The 18,680-nt window shown below is 42.5% G+C and overlaps 1 protein-coding gene across 2 annotated transcripts in view; it reads right to left on the bottom strand.

The window, feature by feature from the left end:
* Positions 1-14,064, bottom strand: part of REL (REL proto-oncogene, NF-kB subunit) — a 40,479-nt gene extending 26,415 nt beyond the window's left edge. Inside the window, exons 1-2 of one of the 2 annotated variants that reach the window (XM_085054239.1) lie at positions 13,944-14,064; positions 13,154-13,253 (exon numbers count right to left, since the gene is read on the bottom strand). In XM_085054239.1, the coding sequence (XP_084910365.1) occupies positions 13,154-13,172 (19 nt within the window). In that variant the 5' untranslated portion in view covers positions 13,173-13,253; positions 13,944-14,064. Of the gene's footprint in view, positions 1-3,081; positions 3,238-13,153; positions 13,254-13,943 lie in introns of those variants that run through there. The other variant, XM_085054240.1, reaches the window with a different exon arrangement.
* Between the last annotated feature and the right edge of the window lie 4,616 nt (positions 14,065-18,680).

Here is an 18,680-nt window from a genome sequence, read left to right as displayed (position 1 = left end):
TCTGATCACGAGCCATGAGCTGCCACATTAAATACACATTAGCCACTAGTCTAGGTTCAATTACTTAGACGGTTGGTCCCTTTTCCAGAAACTTCCCAGCTCTTTAGCTAACCCTCCTTTAGATGAGTTTTGCCTATTTTCTCTTTCTGGTAAACAAGCAAGTCCAGCAAAAGGGAAGGGGGGGACAGGCATTGATAACAAAGAAGCCTAGAAACGACAAAAAGCTGGTTTCAGAGAGAGCAGAAGTCTGAGCTTCTCACAAAACCACACTCACACATCTGCGTATGGCTATTTTAACTTTCACACTTCAATTATGCTATTGCACTGATCAGTACGACTACAGACATGCATCCATACGTTAAACTAAAAATCAGTTTTAGAAGTTGAAATGACAAAATTGCAGCAACGTGCCTACTAATCATCTTGCTTGGAGATTCTTATGCTTACATAGATGCTAACCAGATGTGCAGGACACCCACAGACATTACGTATTTGTCAAAACTAGCCAGAGCCTTGCCACTCGAAACTACAAGAGTGCGATCACTTGAGGTCTTTAACTCTTGCTGCTTTAACCAGCAATTTCCCTTCACGTCCTATAAATATTCGCTTGAGAGGGCTATTTTCTCACCTATTAAGAGCCCTTAATTTCAAAACTCTGGACTCAGTATCTTTGCAGGGCTGTGGTTGAAGCAAATGTCATTGAAGGTAAACCCACCGCTCAGCAACAGGTGTGTTTGTGGGAAACTAAAGCTCAGTGACGCGGCAGCCTCCGGAGATTAAACATTAAGCTTCATTTTATCTTGGCTGCCTCTCTATTTGAGAATCACGTTATCATCTGCTGTGATTATCAGTGTCATCATGTTTTGTTTTAGAGAGGAAACACACAGAAGTGTTTGTGCGAATGGGAGGTATTATCAGCGCTCTGCAGTCAAGTGCAGGGCTGTCCAGTGTTCTGTATTTCTGTAAATCAGCAATCTGCTTGTGAAGTGGCACAACTTAACTCTTTCACAATTTACTCTCACACACACACAGAGGTCCATTAGTTTCCCCACAGTCATTACAGATCTGTCCTCCTCAGTCTCGCTTTGTTTGTCAAACAAACGCAAGATACACCAAAACCCAAACTCTCACTAATTCTGGGAGAGAAACGCACAGCTACTCGTATTACCTGCCTGCCCACAACCACTCCATAAGGAATTTAAAATGGAAGAAAATAAAAAAAATCTAGCTAATCCTTCATCTAAGTTCTTAAGAGAGTTTAATTTGTCTTTGTAATTAATTCTAATTGTCTGTACACATGCTAGCAATAGAAACATTGTGCTACACATTATAACCTGCCTGCCATTCTTTTTGTTACTAATTTGCTTTTCCCCCCTCTTGCCCTGAATATAACATTGAATATTTTTAAAGAGAATATAAGAGATCAAGTGTCTCGATTACATATACAAGGAAAAGGGGCAAAAGCAGTGACAGCTCCAAGAGCTCAGCAAGGAACAGAGGTAAGAGCAGTGACAGCTCAGACAGTCCAGCCAGTTTATGCTCATTCAAGAACTGAAGGGTGTTTTATTCTCACATTTTAAGCAATATAAAGAGGAACAGAAGGACAATCCCTAAAACTTGGAACATACTTCCATCAGACCTCTCCCTGACAAGAAACCTGGGACAGTTTAAATTTTTATACAGCCTGTGCCATGAGGGAGGAAGTGTGACATGCTGCCACCAAGCAAAGTGACGTTATCAAGAGTTCTGTCTTGTTCCTTTACTCCAAGCAAGCAGGCTCTGGAGGAACTGCCCAATTTGTCATTTTCTTGCATAGCCAGGAGTGCCCAGTGAACAGTCTCCATCAACATCTGAGTGTGAAAGCAGAGCAGCTGCGGGCCTTTGTGGAAGATGTGAAAGTATCACCCGAAACCCTCCAGCCCGAGGTGACTGCAGTGAGACACAGAAGGGAGAAGCATCGCCCTTTAACTCTGATGTCACTACTCTGTACAAATCCCTGGTGGCCCTAAATCTGTCATTTCTAAAAAGCAAGAACCTATCCACTTATAACCTTCTGCAACACCCCAGGCAAAGAAGGATAATGGTGAAAGCTTCATTACAGCACACTCCAGTTTAAGCAAAAGCAACTGTTAACATAAAACACAATTTGATTTCAAAAAGCAGTAATCTACCTACGGCTTCATAAACTGTACAGATGCTAACAGAGACCAAGAAACGCTCATGAACTTCCTCTTTACTATCGTGTTATATTACAAAACAGCAACTAAAAAAAAAAACAACCAACGACAAAAGCTAGCTAGTACCAGGAAGTTATAAACTTCCCCCGCTGAAAAATTCCTTATCTGGTTCCTAATTACACTGAAAATACATAAAGACACAAAGAAAAAAACCCCTGAAACCGCTCTCTCCTGCTTCAGTTTTGCCACTCTAAAATACATCGTAACATGTAAAGTACAACCCCAGCTGTTTTCTCCCTATGTTGATAGTTAGCACACCTATATATTTACCAGGAGTGAAAGTTCATACCTTATTAAGTGAGAACAGAACACACACTCAGGTTTTGAAAAGCAGCTTTCCCTAGAAACACTATTCCAAATAGTATAGCCAAGTTTTAAATTTAGGGATTTTTTTAACCCTAAGAAAGATACCAGAGAGACGCCTCCTGAAAGGATGACAAACTCGGTTTAATTTAGCCTCAAGTAACTTAATTGTGCTTTTTGTTGTAATTACTCAAAGCACGATCCCTTATCTGCCTTGCTTTGCATTTGTGCCATCACCGTTTCTCATTCATTTGCATTCTCACAGCCGAGCTCCGATGTGAACAGGATCCTGATGAGGATCACCCAGCCTTCAAGCCTGTTGTCTCCAGCCCAGATACGAGACACCTAAAGGCTTTAGCACCACGATTTTAAGAGATCCACTTGAAATGTAACAACCTTAAAAGATCTCATCGCGACTCATCCGAACAACCCACCGCCGCTTTAGCCTCGCAGCGTAAACACCCAACGCTCCCAGCGAGGAAGAGCGCAGAGCGCTCCGAGCGCCCCGGGACCGCTGCCCCCGCCCAGCCCCGCCGCTCACCGGCCATGCTCACAGCTCCGCTCCGCGGGGCTCCGGCCCGGGCCCGCACACCTCCCAGGGACGCTCGGACAGCCACGGCTGCCGGGCTCGCCGCCCTTTTCACAGGGGGAATTTCCCGTGGGAAGGGCGAGCGGACGTGCGCGCTGCGGAGCCACCCCCCGCCCCGCGCCCGCCCCCGCCGCGCCCGCCCCGCCCGGCAGGCAGCCGCAGCGGATCGCCCGCCGCACGGCCAGACCCCCGGGCCGGGGCTGGAGCTGCGCGGGAAGGCAGCCACAAGTCTGTCCTCCGCTCCTGCCCTGCCCGCTAGCCAAAAGTACAAAGGAAAAAGTTCAACTCTGATTTCAGAGCACGCCGGATAGACCTAGAGCGTTTCCGTCAGTGCTCTCACCCTTGCAGAGCATCATTCCTACATCCCGCTTTGCCACTCTGTCAGCCTCGAGGACCAATCGATCCTGTTATCCATCTTTTTCTCGGCTGCATGGAGCCTGGGTTTCAGCCTGGAGAAGGGAGAGCTCCAGGGAGACCCTTACTGCAGCCTTCCAATGCCTAAGCCCCTTAGGGGATTCTTAAGAAGGATAAGGATAAACTTTTTACCAAGGCCTGTAGTGATGGGACAAGGAGGAATGGCTTTAAACTGGCAGAGGGCAGGGTTACATTAGATACTGATATGGAATTCTTTACTGTGAGGGTGCTGAAGCACTGGAACAAGCCAACCCAGAGACCCTGGGTATGCCCCATCACTGGAAGTGTTCAAGGCCAGGCAGGATAGAGCTTGGAGCAACCTGGTCCCCCCAAAGCAGGGGCTGGAACAACATGGGATTTGAAGGCACTTCCAACCCGTTCTGTGATTCAGTAACTAAGCTGTACGTACTAGGGATACACCAATATCGCAGGTAAGGAAAATCTAATCACCAACAAGCTAATTAAGTCACAGTGATCAGCTTTAAATTTACCAAACCTTCAGAGCATCCCAGATCCTGAATCTCACAGCTTGGTCCAGACACAGCAAAGGAGTTGGACACTGGGAACAACCCCACATCTCCAAAGTTGGAGATCAGGTGGAGGGGTCAGCAACAAACAAGCCAGTCTGGGGGAGGACTGAAAAAACACCTGAAAAAGAGGAACACAAAGGAACAGGAAGGCCACACCTAGCTGTGGTGCAAGACTGTTTAGTTAACAACAAAATCTAATTTATTTTTCTTAAACTTTTACGCTCGGAATGGAGTTTACTGTCCCATGTGAAAATGCAGTTAAATGAATTAGTATCCTTGAAAAAGAAACATTAATAAAATAACAAGAAAAGCTTCAAAGAGCACTCAAGCAAGGTACAAAACTGGTAGTTCTTCACTTTTTTTTCTACTATCCTTTTTTAAGAGCAAAGGCTATTAAAATGTACAGAAATGAACCACAGCTGAAAATCTTTTCTATACTCTCCCAATCCATCCACCAACCCATGTAACTAAGTAGAAGAAGTTGCCAAATGCTTGTTATTCTTCCTGCTCTGAAGTCCATCTCAACAGGACTTTTCTCTATAACCTTCGTTTTGCTCAACTATCCTCGTATTTCCTATAAACAGAAATTATCTTGCTCCACCCCAGAAGAAAACCTTTTATTTAAGACTCATGCTTCATCACATGGTAGGATTGTAGCACCTCTGTCAGCTTTACAACTGAAATTGGAGTAGAAGAATCCTAGGGAGCACACGAGATAATCAAAGTGTCTGTGACATTAGCCTTAGATGATTAAAAAAAAGCTACATTATTCAGATGTTATGACAAAATAATTCTATGGCTGTGGATAGTTTCTTGCCAGAAGAATGTGATTTCTTATTTTCTTTCCCACAAAAACCCCAAAACAACACAACACAAGAGATATAAACCAGCTGTGCCCTAGAAGTATGAGAAATTCAGACTAGATTTTTACATCTTCAGGGATCTATTGGATTCAGGATCATTGATGATGTAAAATAAAGCAGGCAAGTAGGTTTAATATTTTAAATCAAACTTAGACTTTACCTACACAAACACAGGTGACTCCAAAGCACAAACCGACTAAGAGACCACAAACAAAAACATGCTGCTCTATGGTAAAAGCAGCAAATAGGAAAACACACAACCTGAACTCTCTCTGCTAAGTGCCCCATCCAAACACAATAAGCTCATCAACATCTCAGAAGATACTTCATTTTTTTAATTGATAACCTGGTGTAACAAGTTTTGGACAAGCCTTTCATCACAGGGCTTAGCAGCCAAAGAAATGCTCCCAATTTGAGGGCATCCCTGGAGATCACAGGAGTGACCTGGACAGGATTTGTAACAGAAAAAGGAGCTATTCCTCTGGGACAGCTGAAGCTGTAGATGTGAATTTTTGAGTTTGGATGTAAAGCAACTTGTCAGTACAGATATATGAAGTGACTAAATATTTTTCCTTACTCACCTTCAGACTGTTTTGCCAAATCCCCGATAGTAAAAACTGTGACATTTCAGAAAGAATGAATTCCCTAAATACAGTTTATATCCCTGGTTCCCAACTACTTCTCAAGCTCATGACACTACTGAGTAAACACTGACCAGGGCACCAAGGCGGCTGTGGCTCAAAACAGAAGTATTTACTCATTTCTTCAGAAGGAAAGTGTTATTGTAGTGTATACAATCTAAACCAATGTGAAATTAAGGGCAATATTCCAGGCAATACAAATACCATGTTATGACTAAAACATAATAAACATTCCCTACTTTTCCCCAGCTCTTTTGAACTCTAACTCTTAGGGCTTGCAGGAACAGGCTACTCAAAGATAATCCTTGAGACTGCACATTTGAAATTGAGGTGGTATCTCACATACACACTGGTGTCTTTGGTACAAACTGCTCCTTGATATTATTTTTAAGAAAAAATATGAATTGATTGCACTTCTTACAGCATTCCGAAAACTAACTCTATCTCTATCCTTTCCTTAAAACGAAAAGCTGTAATAAGAGGACAACCAACCATATGAAGAGTTTCACTGTACAAGATCTACGTGCTCCCATCATCAGAACACACAGAGTAGTACATCTGGCTCAGGAAGCTTCTGAACAAAGTGACTGGAGGAAGGACAGCATGACAAGGAGATGTTTTCTTGATGGCTTTCCTCTAGCAGTAGCCATAAGTTGATGGGCAGGGAAAAGCACAACACTGGGACAAAGGGAGATTTTAGTCTAAGACCAGCGCAGCTGGTTTATAAAACATTCCTGTTCCTAAACTCTATGGAAACAAAGAAGCCTTCTCTAGAAAAAGGCAAAAACCTAGGCAAATGGAAGAGGCCTTACTCAAAGTCATGCAAGCATGTAGATATTCTTCTATTCCTGACTAGCCAGTATGCAACTCCACTCTGCTGAGATCGGAATCTCTGGCACAGGGATTATCCAGGGAGAGTGAGGTGAACTAGAGGATTGCAGTATAGCTTTGGCAATCACAGAAACCTCATCAGCAACTGACATGAAGTGTAAGAACATGTCATAGCTTTGGGTATATGCACATCTCTGCAAAAAGCAGGATGGAATTCCCCTCCTGCAGCATTGCATAACAAAACCAGGTGCTCCACTATTATTTTTGTCAGCTGACTTTGGCTATAGCCCAGGGCGAGATACCAGAATTCTTAGGCCAGTCTGATCCAGTGCTTTACTTCCTGTCTTCCAGTTAAAGCAAGTGTTTTAAGATCCCATTTCTCTCCACTTATCAAGTCCAAAGACAAGTCCTCCCCTCCTGATATTCACTGGCTGCTGCACTAGCACAGTTAACACCTACGTTGGTATAAGGAATAAAGCTCACTGCTCTGGCAGGGAATGTCATGGGGCAAGCAAGGTAGAGTGAAGGGATAAAAAGGCAGCACTAAAACCTCCTACAGCAAAGGACTGAGTGTTTGATATGGTATTTGTCAAGCCTAGGACGATGGCTCTTTAGTGGTGCTTAGCACAGGCATTGCCCAATGAAGTCGGCTGTGACAGGAGAGCAGCACAGGCAAACTGTTAAGGCTTTATTTCCTGTTCCCAGCTATCTCACTTAAATCAAAGGTAAGTCCCTTGTCACTGGTTCAGCAGGCACTAAAGTACTTTCAACATATGACTCTCCTAATAAGGTATGTCATAGTAGAAGTAAAAATAATTGCAATAAAATCATTCCCTTCTCTCCTTAGGGAATAAAGTCAAGTCCTGTTTTCTTGTCCACTGTAGCTCAAGTCGCACCTCCTGCCAGATTAGAAATTTCCAATCCTCTATGCCCTAAGAAACCTTTTGCTGTTTGAAGTATGTTTTTTAATCTCAAAGGCATCTTATTAAACACAGTCAAACCTTTTGGTGGTTAAAGTTTTTGTGGTTATTGGTCCTGTGAAAGGCTCTAATGCAGAAGCCATTCTCAAAAAAGTCATGGCTTCCAGATTAATGATAAACTCAAAGGTTGTTCAAATCATTCTGCTGGAATCGTTCCTGTACCAAGGTTTGAGTTTGTTTGACATGGAACAATGCTACTGTGCCTCCCTCAAAACAGGGTGGAGAGAAAGGAAATGCTAATAGAGAAAGGTTGGTCTTGCGGATAAGGCACAAGGCTGTGATTCAGGAGACTGGAATTTGGCTCTTGGCAAGTCAGCCTTCTGACTCTTAGGCAAGTCGTTTAATTCTCTAAGCCTCAATTTCCCCAGCAGAAATCAGAGAAGATACTTCCTTGCTCCCACACTTCTGCCTTATTCACTCATGATGCAACTTCTTCAGGGGATGAACCGCTCATTACATGAAAGTGCCAAGCACAAAACGATGATAGTTAAATGAACACTGGGGTAGTGTCAAAAAAAGACAATGTCCCCTCTTTGTCTCCTTCCATCCAGGTAACTCACTCCTGTGTGTTCCTACACTGTTCCAAGCACTCCTTTGGAGACACAGGACCGTGTGACCTGGAAGAAACAAGATTATTGTTTTTCTGCTGGCTCAGTTTTTACTGAGCCAGTTCCATGTACAATCACAGAAGTGACTGTGCCAGCAGGAAGGAATGTGGTGGCACCAAGGCAAGAACAAGTTTCTGGAAGACAAATTTGGGCAGAGGTGCCTGCTTCCTGACAGGGAACAAACGTCATGGATAACTATTTTTAGCCTGAGAAATTGATAAACCTCCCTGAAATTTCAAATTCACATTCCTTCCCTCTCAGAGTTAGTATTCAGAGCGGAACTTCTCAGGTACTTTCTCCCCCAGCCCTTTCAAGTGTTTCCTATTCCTTTCTCCTCATCCCAGTGCTATAAACACACAATTTGGGAGTTGCCTTATTTTACAGAGGAAAAGTTTTTGTGTTTGTTAGCAGGCAAACAAAAAGATAGAGTAGCATTGTCATTTTCCACCGTGCTACGTAAAAGCCTCATATTACAGCACAGCTAATTAGTGACGTCTGAGGTGGTCACTAAAACTGCAAACTCCTTCCTTATGCTGCAGTCAAGATTTATCTGACACAGTAGAGAGGCAGGAAGAGGACTTAGGGAAGAGATGAGTTCAAACTGGGCAGAAGGAGCTAAGACAGTAGAAAACAACATTTTCCTGCCCAGAATTATCTTTTTCAAAATAGATTACTTCTATAAGCCAGATCACTGTTGCTGCTTTCAAAGGGAAGCAATAGAATTGCTCTATCTGCAGCCACAATACAAATACAAGGAGGCGGAAGGAAGGATAGGAATTGTCCCTTTGGCAATATCAAGCTGTTAGAGTACCTCAGTTTATCATGAAAACTGCATATTAAAAATATACAGGCAATGTATGCCTGAAGTAATTCTGCTGCTCCCCAAAACGCCAGCACATCCCAGCCAGTCATCATGCACTGGATCCACTACAGAGGACAACAATCGCTCATCCAGGTTTTTCTTACAAGACTTCTCTTTTTCCTCAGGGCTGACAAGGAGTTCAAGCTACTTAACATCACCTTCAGGTTCACAAATCTCACAAGACTGTATCTACAGCCAATAATCAGAATAAATTAGGTTGGAAAAGACCCTTGAGATTGTTGCGTCTAATCTTGTCAACCACACCACGGCAGTGAGTGACACATCCAGTTTTTCCTTAAACACCTCCAGGGTTGGTGAATCCACTGCCTCCTTGGGCAGCCCATTCCAATATCTAATCACCTTTCTGTGAAGAAATTTTTCCTAGTGTCCAACATAAACACCTCTTGGTGCTGTTTAACTCTGTGTCCTCCTGTCCTATCTCCAGTTGCCTGGAGGAAGAGCCAGACTCCCACCTGGCTACAACCTCCTTTCAGGGAGCTGAAGAGATAGTAAGGCCACCTTAAAGAGGTGAAAAATGTACCTTGTTTCAGTACAGCCCAAGCAGATATATCTCCTCTTAATCTGAAGTCTTATACCTTGAGTTTCAACTTCTAGCCTTGCAGTTTTGATTTGAATAGTTAAATGATTACACCCAGGAATGACAGAAAGGGACACCACTCTTTAGGTCAAAGGTAAGCACATAACACCTTCTGGGACAAGTGTACACATCAAGTCCTCCTACACATGCAAAGCAAACCTCAGTTTGTAAATTGGCCACTACACATCTTATCTGGCCCTGCATTAGCCCTTTCTTACAAATTGCTCAGGGCTGTGTGTCACAGGTGTCACCTCACTGTGCAAGTCTTACTGGCAGTAGTTGGCCACAATCAACTCTGAGTAAGGCACAACCAGGGTGCTCACCCTGTTCTGTCTGCACTTTGTGCCTATGCATCCACTTTACTGCCATTCTGCAATAAAATAATTTAGATTTATTAAAAAGGCCAACATCCAAATAAGGCTTCTATTATTAGTCTGAGCTTTCTGAATTACAGGGTTGAGAGCCCTTGATTTCCCATTCAGAACAGTGATGAGTTTTGCTATTTCATTATCTTGTTCATTTGGCAGTTGTTACATGACTTGTAATTTTTGCTTTTAGGGACATTTGGGGAAAGTTTGACATAGTTTTTTGTAATCAGTGTTGTGGTTAACCTCTCATATCAGTGAGTTTGATAAATACTCATTCACCTGCACAGGATTTCCACTTGTAAGCCTTAATATTGCTGACAAATCCAAACAACAACCTCTGGGTTTTCAATCTGAAATATTGTGCCTTAGGTATAGTAAATGTGTCAGGCACCATGAGACCCAGAACATTTTCAGATGCCTGAAAAAAATATTCTATGTACCTTACTCACTGCATGCAAGTAAAGAACACACATATCAATATGACTTTTTTTTATTAAAAAGAACACTAAGCCAAGAAGAAGAATAATTCCTTCAAGACATCTCTTGTGCAATACAAATTTAAAAAAAAAAAAAAAGGAACTGAACAGATTTTTTTGCTCTGTGCAGTGGAAATAACAGCTCTAGACTCAGCCTGTTGAATGGAAACACAACAGACACCACAAACTGCTTCTGGCAAGTACGTGCAGGAACCAGAGGAAGAAGAATGCTTAGCCCAAGAAAGAGCTGACAGAAAGGAGCCAGGGCAAGAAGGATTAATTAGGACAGGGGGTACTGTAGGGTACAAGGGCAATGTCACATATAAAGCTGAATATAAAGAAAAGGCAACTGCTTTATGGAAAGGTTCCTTAACAGGCAGATGTAAAAAAAGACAAATTATTAAGGACACTGATGTCCCAGCTCCATTTCCACTTAGTCTCCGATGGAACCCTGGGGTTCCACCAAGTCAAGTCAGCAATGCTGAAAGTCAACCTGTTCAATTCTCTGTTTCTCAAAAGCTGAGACAGCTACCTGCTACCTAAACTTTTCCATTGCACCAGCCCCATGGATTCTAACATAATTATTACAGGCTCCAGTATCAAAAGAGTAGAAAGTAAGGAATGCATGGCACTTGGAATAAAGTCCCCGAACTTTCCAGTATAGTTCCACTGCTCTTACTACTGGTTGTCACAACAGCTTGTCCCTTAAGGGCCTTGATACCACTGCCTCAGTGATTTTAACACCCTTGGGTGCGTGGTGTCTCAACAAAATGCCCCCTCGTGGTGACCACCATGATTTCCTGACAGGGCACACAAATCCTGCTTCCCTCACTGCTCTGGTTGTCTGCTTCTCCCAGAACAAGATGGTCAAGATTTCCAAGTGCAAAGCAGAGAACTTTAGTCTCTGTGAGCGATCTTGAGCTCTCATGTCCATGAGAAGTAGCCAAAGAGAGCTGACTGTGCCTTTTCCAGGAGTTTCCATTAAAAGGAAACCTGCATAAGTAACCATCTGCGTAACTGAAACTGAACAGAGACCAAAGTTCCCACTTGACGTTTAGAAGTATTCCTGTCCATATACAAAACCATTTGCTTAAAAAAAATAATCAGACCAAAAGCCAAATCTATAGGTCTAAAGAAGTTTGTTACATTTAAAAAATAATGGAGCTATTTCAGGTTTTTTTTACCACCTTCTCTTACCCTGTAAAAGCAAAATCCTCTGAGTAAACCAATCCAGATTTAATACCACTTCAAAGCATTAGACATACTAGAGACTCAGTTCAGTAAGAGAGATACCAAATGTCGTCCCAAAGGCATGGATGCTGTGGAGAAGTGAGCTCAGCAGCTGGCTGATTGCAGGAGACTCAGACATGGTAATGGCAGAGATACTTGCCTAAAGTAAAACTGGCTACCACACTTAATTAATATTCATATGGACCACACCCCCTATAAACAGCCTGTAGAGAGACTGTTGCAATTGTGAGATTGGTCCTGAGACCTGATTCACATCCGGATACTTTTACTGCCTCGAGCATTTCAAACTTACATGACCCACCAAATGAGACTATGGCTCCCAGGAGAAAGCTCTTGCTGCAAGAAAACCTTTAATTCCACTTTTCCTTAATTCCTTCTTTAATTCCATTTTTGTTTTCCCAAGTGTTAGACACTTTCGACTTTCAGCTGGACAGGACACTCGGCCGTCTTGTCTAGATTGTGCTTTTTGCCAAGGAAGGTTGAACCAGATGACCCTTGATGTTCCCTGACAACCTGGTATTCCATTCCATGAGAGGTGCTGTCTTGTAAATTTCTGGTGCTACCCTTTTTCACCACCTTCAACTGTTTATTTTTAGACTGCCAGGGCTTTGGGCAATCTGGGGGGATTTTTCATCCTGCCTTCACAGCACAACAGAATGGTCTAAGACTACAGCTCCTTGGCAATCCAACCCTTACATGTCATGCACTGGTTTCTTTTAGGGGTTCCTGAGCTCTCTTATGCTACTGCTCCTAATTCTCTTTGCCCAACAGTGGGCAATGTCTGTGCTCCAGGGGTGCAAAAAGCCCATTAGGAAGTAGACCTGAAATAATTACATTAGTTCAAAAATCCATATTGTTTAGCTGATGGATTTTTTAAAACTAGAATTTGTATTCCTTTTACGTATCTTAATTACATATGGTGGTGTTTCTGCCTCCTGAATATGCATCTTCAAGTCTCAATGTCAACATAAATACTGGTACAGCTATGCAATTACAGCACTTTTGCTTCTGCAAATATTCCCATGACCTACATCACAAAAAACTCTGGCAGGTGACCCAGTTACTACAGACTTGGTCAGTTCAGGACTTCACACTTGCAACACAGTTAAAACCTTATTTGCAAAACAGCACTGCTGCAACTGGTCAAGGGGAAACCATGTGACCTGACATGTTTTTAATTGCAATGTAGACAGAACTTTTAATTTACATAGCCTAAGACTAGCATATACTTCTGTTCTGATGCCAGAGGACACCAGAAATGTAGGAAGTGAAAAAGAAGAAAGGCAGCCACTTGGATAATTTACTCAGACAATTACTGTCTCATCATTACTATCCCTGCTTAGAAGAATGTTTAGTAGTGCCCCTAGAAGAAGAATGGAAAAATAAAATTAAACATATAGCTGAATAGAACCACAGAATAAATTAAATTTAGCATAGTAATTACAGTTTCTCCCAGACTATATGTATTATGAACAGCCTATATTTGTGTGGTCAACAACCCCGCCTCATAAACATCCCTGTAATTAATTTGAAATAACAAAAACCAGCAGTAAATAAACATGGTGCTCTTTTTGCTCCCTTTAACAGCGTTTGGCTCCTTACCTACATACAGGGAGTCCATTCACTGCAGCTCATGAAGCAGAATGCTCCAGCCAGGAAAGGACTCAAGTGTGCCAGGGATGAAGGTGGTGGCAAGAACCTCCTAAAATGATAAAACCCCAAACTGATTGTTGTTTATAAAAACAATACATAGCAAAGCAGCTACTGCTTAACTGTATGTTGCTAAAGGGTTATTTTCCATCTCCTTAACAGCAACCATAGCCATTCTACGCTTTACCAATGCTGTCCACTTCTCTTTTGCAATATCCTCCCCTTCATAAGCCTCTAACCCACCATTCTTTCAACTTTTGCAAAAGTTACTGGCTGTCTTCCAACCCAGAGCTTCCCAATGCCATGTGCACAGCACTGCTTTATGAACAGATGTTTGGTATCTTCATAAATTCCTGTCCTGACTCAGTAAGATGGAGGGGAGCCACAATTCTCTGTTGTTCCCTTTACAGGAGCATCTCCCTCTTGGCTCACAACACACTCAAGCAGAGACTCATCAACACACATTATTTGGGAAATTTGGGAACATTCACACTCCTAAAGCTGGAAAAGGGAAGGGGTAGATGAGCTTCCCTCAGCTGAGTGTTTTTCCAGCTTTATTTGAGGGGCTTTGAGAAACTCATGAAGCAATAGCACATTCTTGGATGCTGGAGACGTGCTCGTTGGACATGTTCACTGCACCGAACAAGCTTTGATTCCAGGAATAAGTTTATTAAACTTGGTGTCAGGCAATAACATTCATAGCAATACAGCACAGTTAGGAGTCAAGAACTCAATCACAAACCTCACTTTCAGACAACACTTCCACTTGAGTTGACTGGAATTTTAAGTGATAAAAGTCCAGGGCCCTGCAAACAGAACATTCATGTAAATATTTAAGTATTGTAAGGGAGATAGATTCCAGCAACTTACTGTAAACTCTGGCATTCACTCAGAAACATATAATAATATACCAGTTCACATAAGTAACATTAATAATTTAATAAGGATGTACACTTAGCATCCATTCCTTTTCTGAAGAGACTAGAAGTAACTCCTTAAAAATGTCACCCTGTTTTTTATACAGTTCTATTATTAGGAGCTATTGGGATTCCTCCTTATCAATCTTACTCACCCCACAATAGCAGGACATGAAAACTTACCTATGAGCACTTAATGAGGTGTTAACTTGCATCTGGCAGTCCTACGACACTGTGTGTTGTGCTAAAATCATTAGTGAGACTTTTTTTAATTGAGAAACAAAACTAAGCAGGAAATAAATCTGTGATTTTGTTGTTGTTCTTAGTCAGATAGTCTGAAAGGAAAAGTTGTTTAATTAACAAACTTATAAAAACCAACAAGAAAGAATGGTGGGCTATTGTGTAGGTAAGTGGCTTAAAAATCAGCAGTTGATGTCAGTTGTAGTCTCTTGAAATAGTTACCAGAGCACTTACAAGAGTCCTTAACCAGAATACAGTAACTTATGCGCTGGGAATCCCCACTGCAGGCATGGACAACCTCACTCTGAACAAAAAGGGTCTCACACAGTCAGGGAACTTGGCTTCAGTTTCTGGTCTTAGCCACAAAATTTCTGTCTGACCCTTCGTAAATGGTCAATCTCTACGCCTTAGACTTGTCTGTTAAAGCAGAAGGAAAGCCTTGGGAAAAAAAAAAAAACACATGATACTTAATTCTAAAACTTAATACAAATAAGGAACTTTTGGTGGAAACTCTGTTCGATTATTTTAGATAAGAAGTAATTTTAAACATTGGTGTTAGTGATATCCATTATTTAATAAATAGATCACCCCATGTTTGTCAACAAAACATCTCCTTAATAAGTACTTGAAAACCAAAACACTCTAAGCTAAAGGAACAGTGACTGAGAACAGACTGTAGTTCCCATACAAGCAGAAGCTGATGAAATAATGTGGTCTTGCTTAGAAGTCACTGAGAACCTGTGGTTAGTTTCTATACTGTAGCCTTAAACTTTTCTAAGTAATTGCTTTGCTTTTGTTTGACGTTTCTAGACCTTTGCACGAGGACAGACAAAAGTGCAGCAGAGTTTCCCCACTGACATCACAGCCACTGAAATTAGGAGTGACCTTTAAGGTTGAACACACACAAGATTTGAGTTGAACATACAAACCTCTATTTGAGCTCCATAGTTGGGCTACTGGACAATCCATTTCAGCTTGCTTGTTACTGAAAGGTGAACTCAAACCAACTTTAAATAACCAGAGTCTGAAGAAAATTGAGATATCACCTTTACTGAATTTTCCCCACTTGAAGTCACAACATGTATGAATGGGAGAGAAAATTAACATGCTGTTGATTATTCATTTCTGTAAGAGAAATAGTATTTAGTAAACTGATCGATAATTTTACAGGCATGTGCCAAACATTTACCCTGAATTACAGCAAAGTGAACAGCTCTGTACTTGCACAATTTACCATTTGGTGTAAGGCAGGATTTATTTAGTGGGTGAACAGAGGAACAGAAACAGGGGATTCCCTGGCCTTCTCATTGCTAGTACTTCACTGTTTGCAACATCGTCATTTTCCTCAAAAAACAATTCCCAGGGGCATAGATTTGTGTCATTTGGTTTTAACTAAATTACTGCAAACAATCATTCTACAGGAAATACTGTTTACATGATCTTCCTAATGTTCATGATATAGCAAATTTGGCAAATGCTTTGAACAAAAGCAACTGGGTTGCTTTACGGACTCTCACATGTTATCCTACATGGCAAAAAAGGGTACAGTATTAACTAAAGACCTGTAAAAACATTCCAAATGAGTGGAGAAAATTAACATATGCTGTACCATCTAGATGAAACCAGAAATGAATGTAATGACCAGTTACGATTCTTGCAAGAAATAAAGACTTCAGTTTCAGAAATACAATTCAGAGCCAGCAGCAGCTTTCAGCTTCCTGACATTCTAATGTCTGTTTTGTTGGAGAGAGCAGAAAATGCATGAACTTGAAATAGCAGGTACTGCTTTAGCTTAGTTATTATGTATCTCTGTTATATTGCTCATTGTGACAGGTTTATGCCTTTCTGCTTAAGGCTGTGCATAGTAAAATGTAAATTCATTATCAAATAAATAAAAGAGGGAAAAACAATATAACAGAATCACAACAAACATCGTTCCACAGAAGTGCTGAAGGCCTTTAGCCAAGAATTACACATCAAGTGATTCACAAAACCTCAGCTTTTCTTCCTTGTGTGCATGCACTCAGAGTAGGTGTGATAACTTTCTGTTCTGGCCAACTGACCACACTGGAAAAACAGAGCAGAATTAAAACTGCAGGGATTAAAAATATTCTAGCATATTCCAACTTTAGTACCTACTTGCTACAGCATTAACTCTGTTTTATCATATTATTATCAACACGCATTGTTGGTTATGGCTAGTCAACACTTCCTATTTTAAGGTCACATTTTCAGTTACTCCCAGTCTGCCAAAACCTTTTCTTCACATTATCATATACACTGCCCCTTGAGATGATATTTTTAGGAAAAACAGAACAAATATGACTCAGTCATTTCTACGAATGACCATGGGGAACACATGCCTTAACTAGATTCAAAGAATTCTTAAGCTTTCAAGAAACTTTGCATTTCAGAAACAGGGACATGATATTTAGCAAAGTGGCTGTGCTGGTTTCACTACTGGGATTTTTTTGCTCTTCCTTTGAAAAGATTGACCTTGCACATGCTTGCCAAACTTGCTTTTAGTAGCCAAACTTTTTTGGCTTTCTCTCCATTGCACACATATGCAGAGAGGGAGCTGGATGGTCCCCGTAGTAGGCAGCTGATTGCCAGGCTGCCACAGGCTGAAACTGAAACAGGGTAGGTTATTTCTCCTCTGGTTTCAGGACTCATGGGATTTTTACTCATCACCACCAAATAATGTATTACCTGGTTCAAATTCAGAGGAAGCAAAGATGGATTCAGGTGAGAATGGGAAATGTGAATTATCAGAGAGAAAGGAAAACAGGCAAGAGTCTGAGATCAGAAGAAATGAAAAAAAGATGAGGTGTGAATAAGAAACAAGGCTGGGAGAAGACAGGAGGAGGATTCAGACAGTGTCTTCCCAGGAAAGAGGAACTGCCCAAGGATGAGCAGTCCTTATCAATTCTTGAAGGTCAGACAGCTGAGAGTTTAACAGGCTGGAATGAGAGACAACTCAGCCCCCAGGCTACTGCTTTGCCACGATCCTCCCATAAAGACACCCAAGGTCCAACAGCTTGGAATCCTGAGCCCTTGGGCCATGCTCGGGGCTTGGCAGCCTGGGGCAGATGATGGCTGAAGAAACTCTCATCCGTGGGGAAGGGGAGTCCACACTGACCACAAGGCTGCAGGCAGCAAGGAGTGGTCAGCAGCCCAGCACCTGCTCAAGTCCAGGCTGGACAGCACCCCTGTACTGACAGTGCCACAGGGCTCAAGGCAAGGCAGGGCACAGCAGGGCTGGGCAGGCAGCAGGGGGCTGTGGGTGTCCCCCCAAGCCGGTGGGCGCAGTGGCAGCAGCTGAGAGCAGCAGTGACGTTCCCGGTGGCCGCTCCCGTTGCCAGCCGGCCGCACGCGGCACTGTCACAGCACACACCGCCTGCCCGCCCCCGCCGTGCGCTCCGGGGCAGGAAACCACCCTGGCGTGGCACGCCCACAGCCCCCCTGCGAGCCCCGGGGGGAAAGGGCACGCAGCCCCACAGCCACCCCACAGCAGGTGGAGGGAGGGAGAAGGCAGCAGCCCGCTGAGGTGCTCCGGGGGAAGAGCATTTGTCCACAGGACCAAGGTCCTGCTCATCCCCCTAGGGCCATGTGATTTCCTTAGGGACACGGCAGGGGCTGCCTCCAGCCCAGGGTGGCTATCAGCCTCTCGCCTGCACCCTACAGCCACGGCTTTTCATTTACTGGAATAATGCACAGGATCACACTCTTTATAAGAAGTGTGATGAGGTAATTACAAGAACACAGCCAGGAGTTTTTGCTGGTCTTTTTAGGCTCAACAGCTTATGTCACTAAGCATTACATAACACAGAGTTAGTAAGCCCCCTCTCTCCCACAGTCAAGATTAACAAATTTCAAGATACCTTTTTTCCTGTTGCTTTTTCCTCATAAAGGCAAAAAGTAAGTGTTCTGTTACTTTCTCTCTTAGTTTCTACAGGAAAATCAATTGCTACAGCCAAAATGTAGGTGACTTCACATTAATTGCTTCTTTGCTTGCACCTAACAAGTAAAACCACAGATGTTAATTCTTGCAAGGGAATTTCTCCCTCAAAGTTAGTAATCAGACACTATTTCAATATAGAGCTGCTCCTCATCAAAGAGATTGAGCATGAATCCCTCATCTCAAGCCACACACCCAGCAACCAGCTAAGAAAGCAGAGAGAAAAGAGCAATGCTTGGATATCATGGTCAATGTTTGGATATCATGGATAGCAATAGTGTGATATCAAAGAGCCTCCCTCACTGAGTCCTTATTCAGGAGTTAACTTTCCTTTCAATCACTTTAACAGAGGAGAGCATTGAAG

The sequence above is a fragment of the Lichenostomus cassidix genome, chromosome 3 (assembly GCF_008360975.1).
Source record: "Lichenostomus cassidix isolate B80296 chromosome 3, HeHo_3.0, whole genome shotgun sequence".
Taxonomy (NCBI): domain Eukaryota; kingdom Metazoa; phylum Chordata; class Aves; order Passeriformes; family Meliphagidae; genus Lichenostomus; species Lichenostomus cassidix.
Note: the sequence above shows the minus strand (reverse complement) of the source record. Positions and strands in the feature narration are given on the sequence as shown.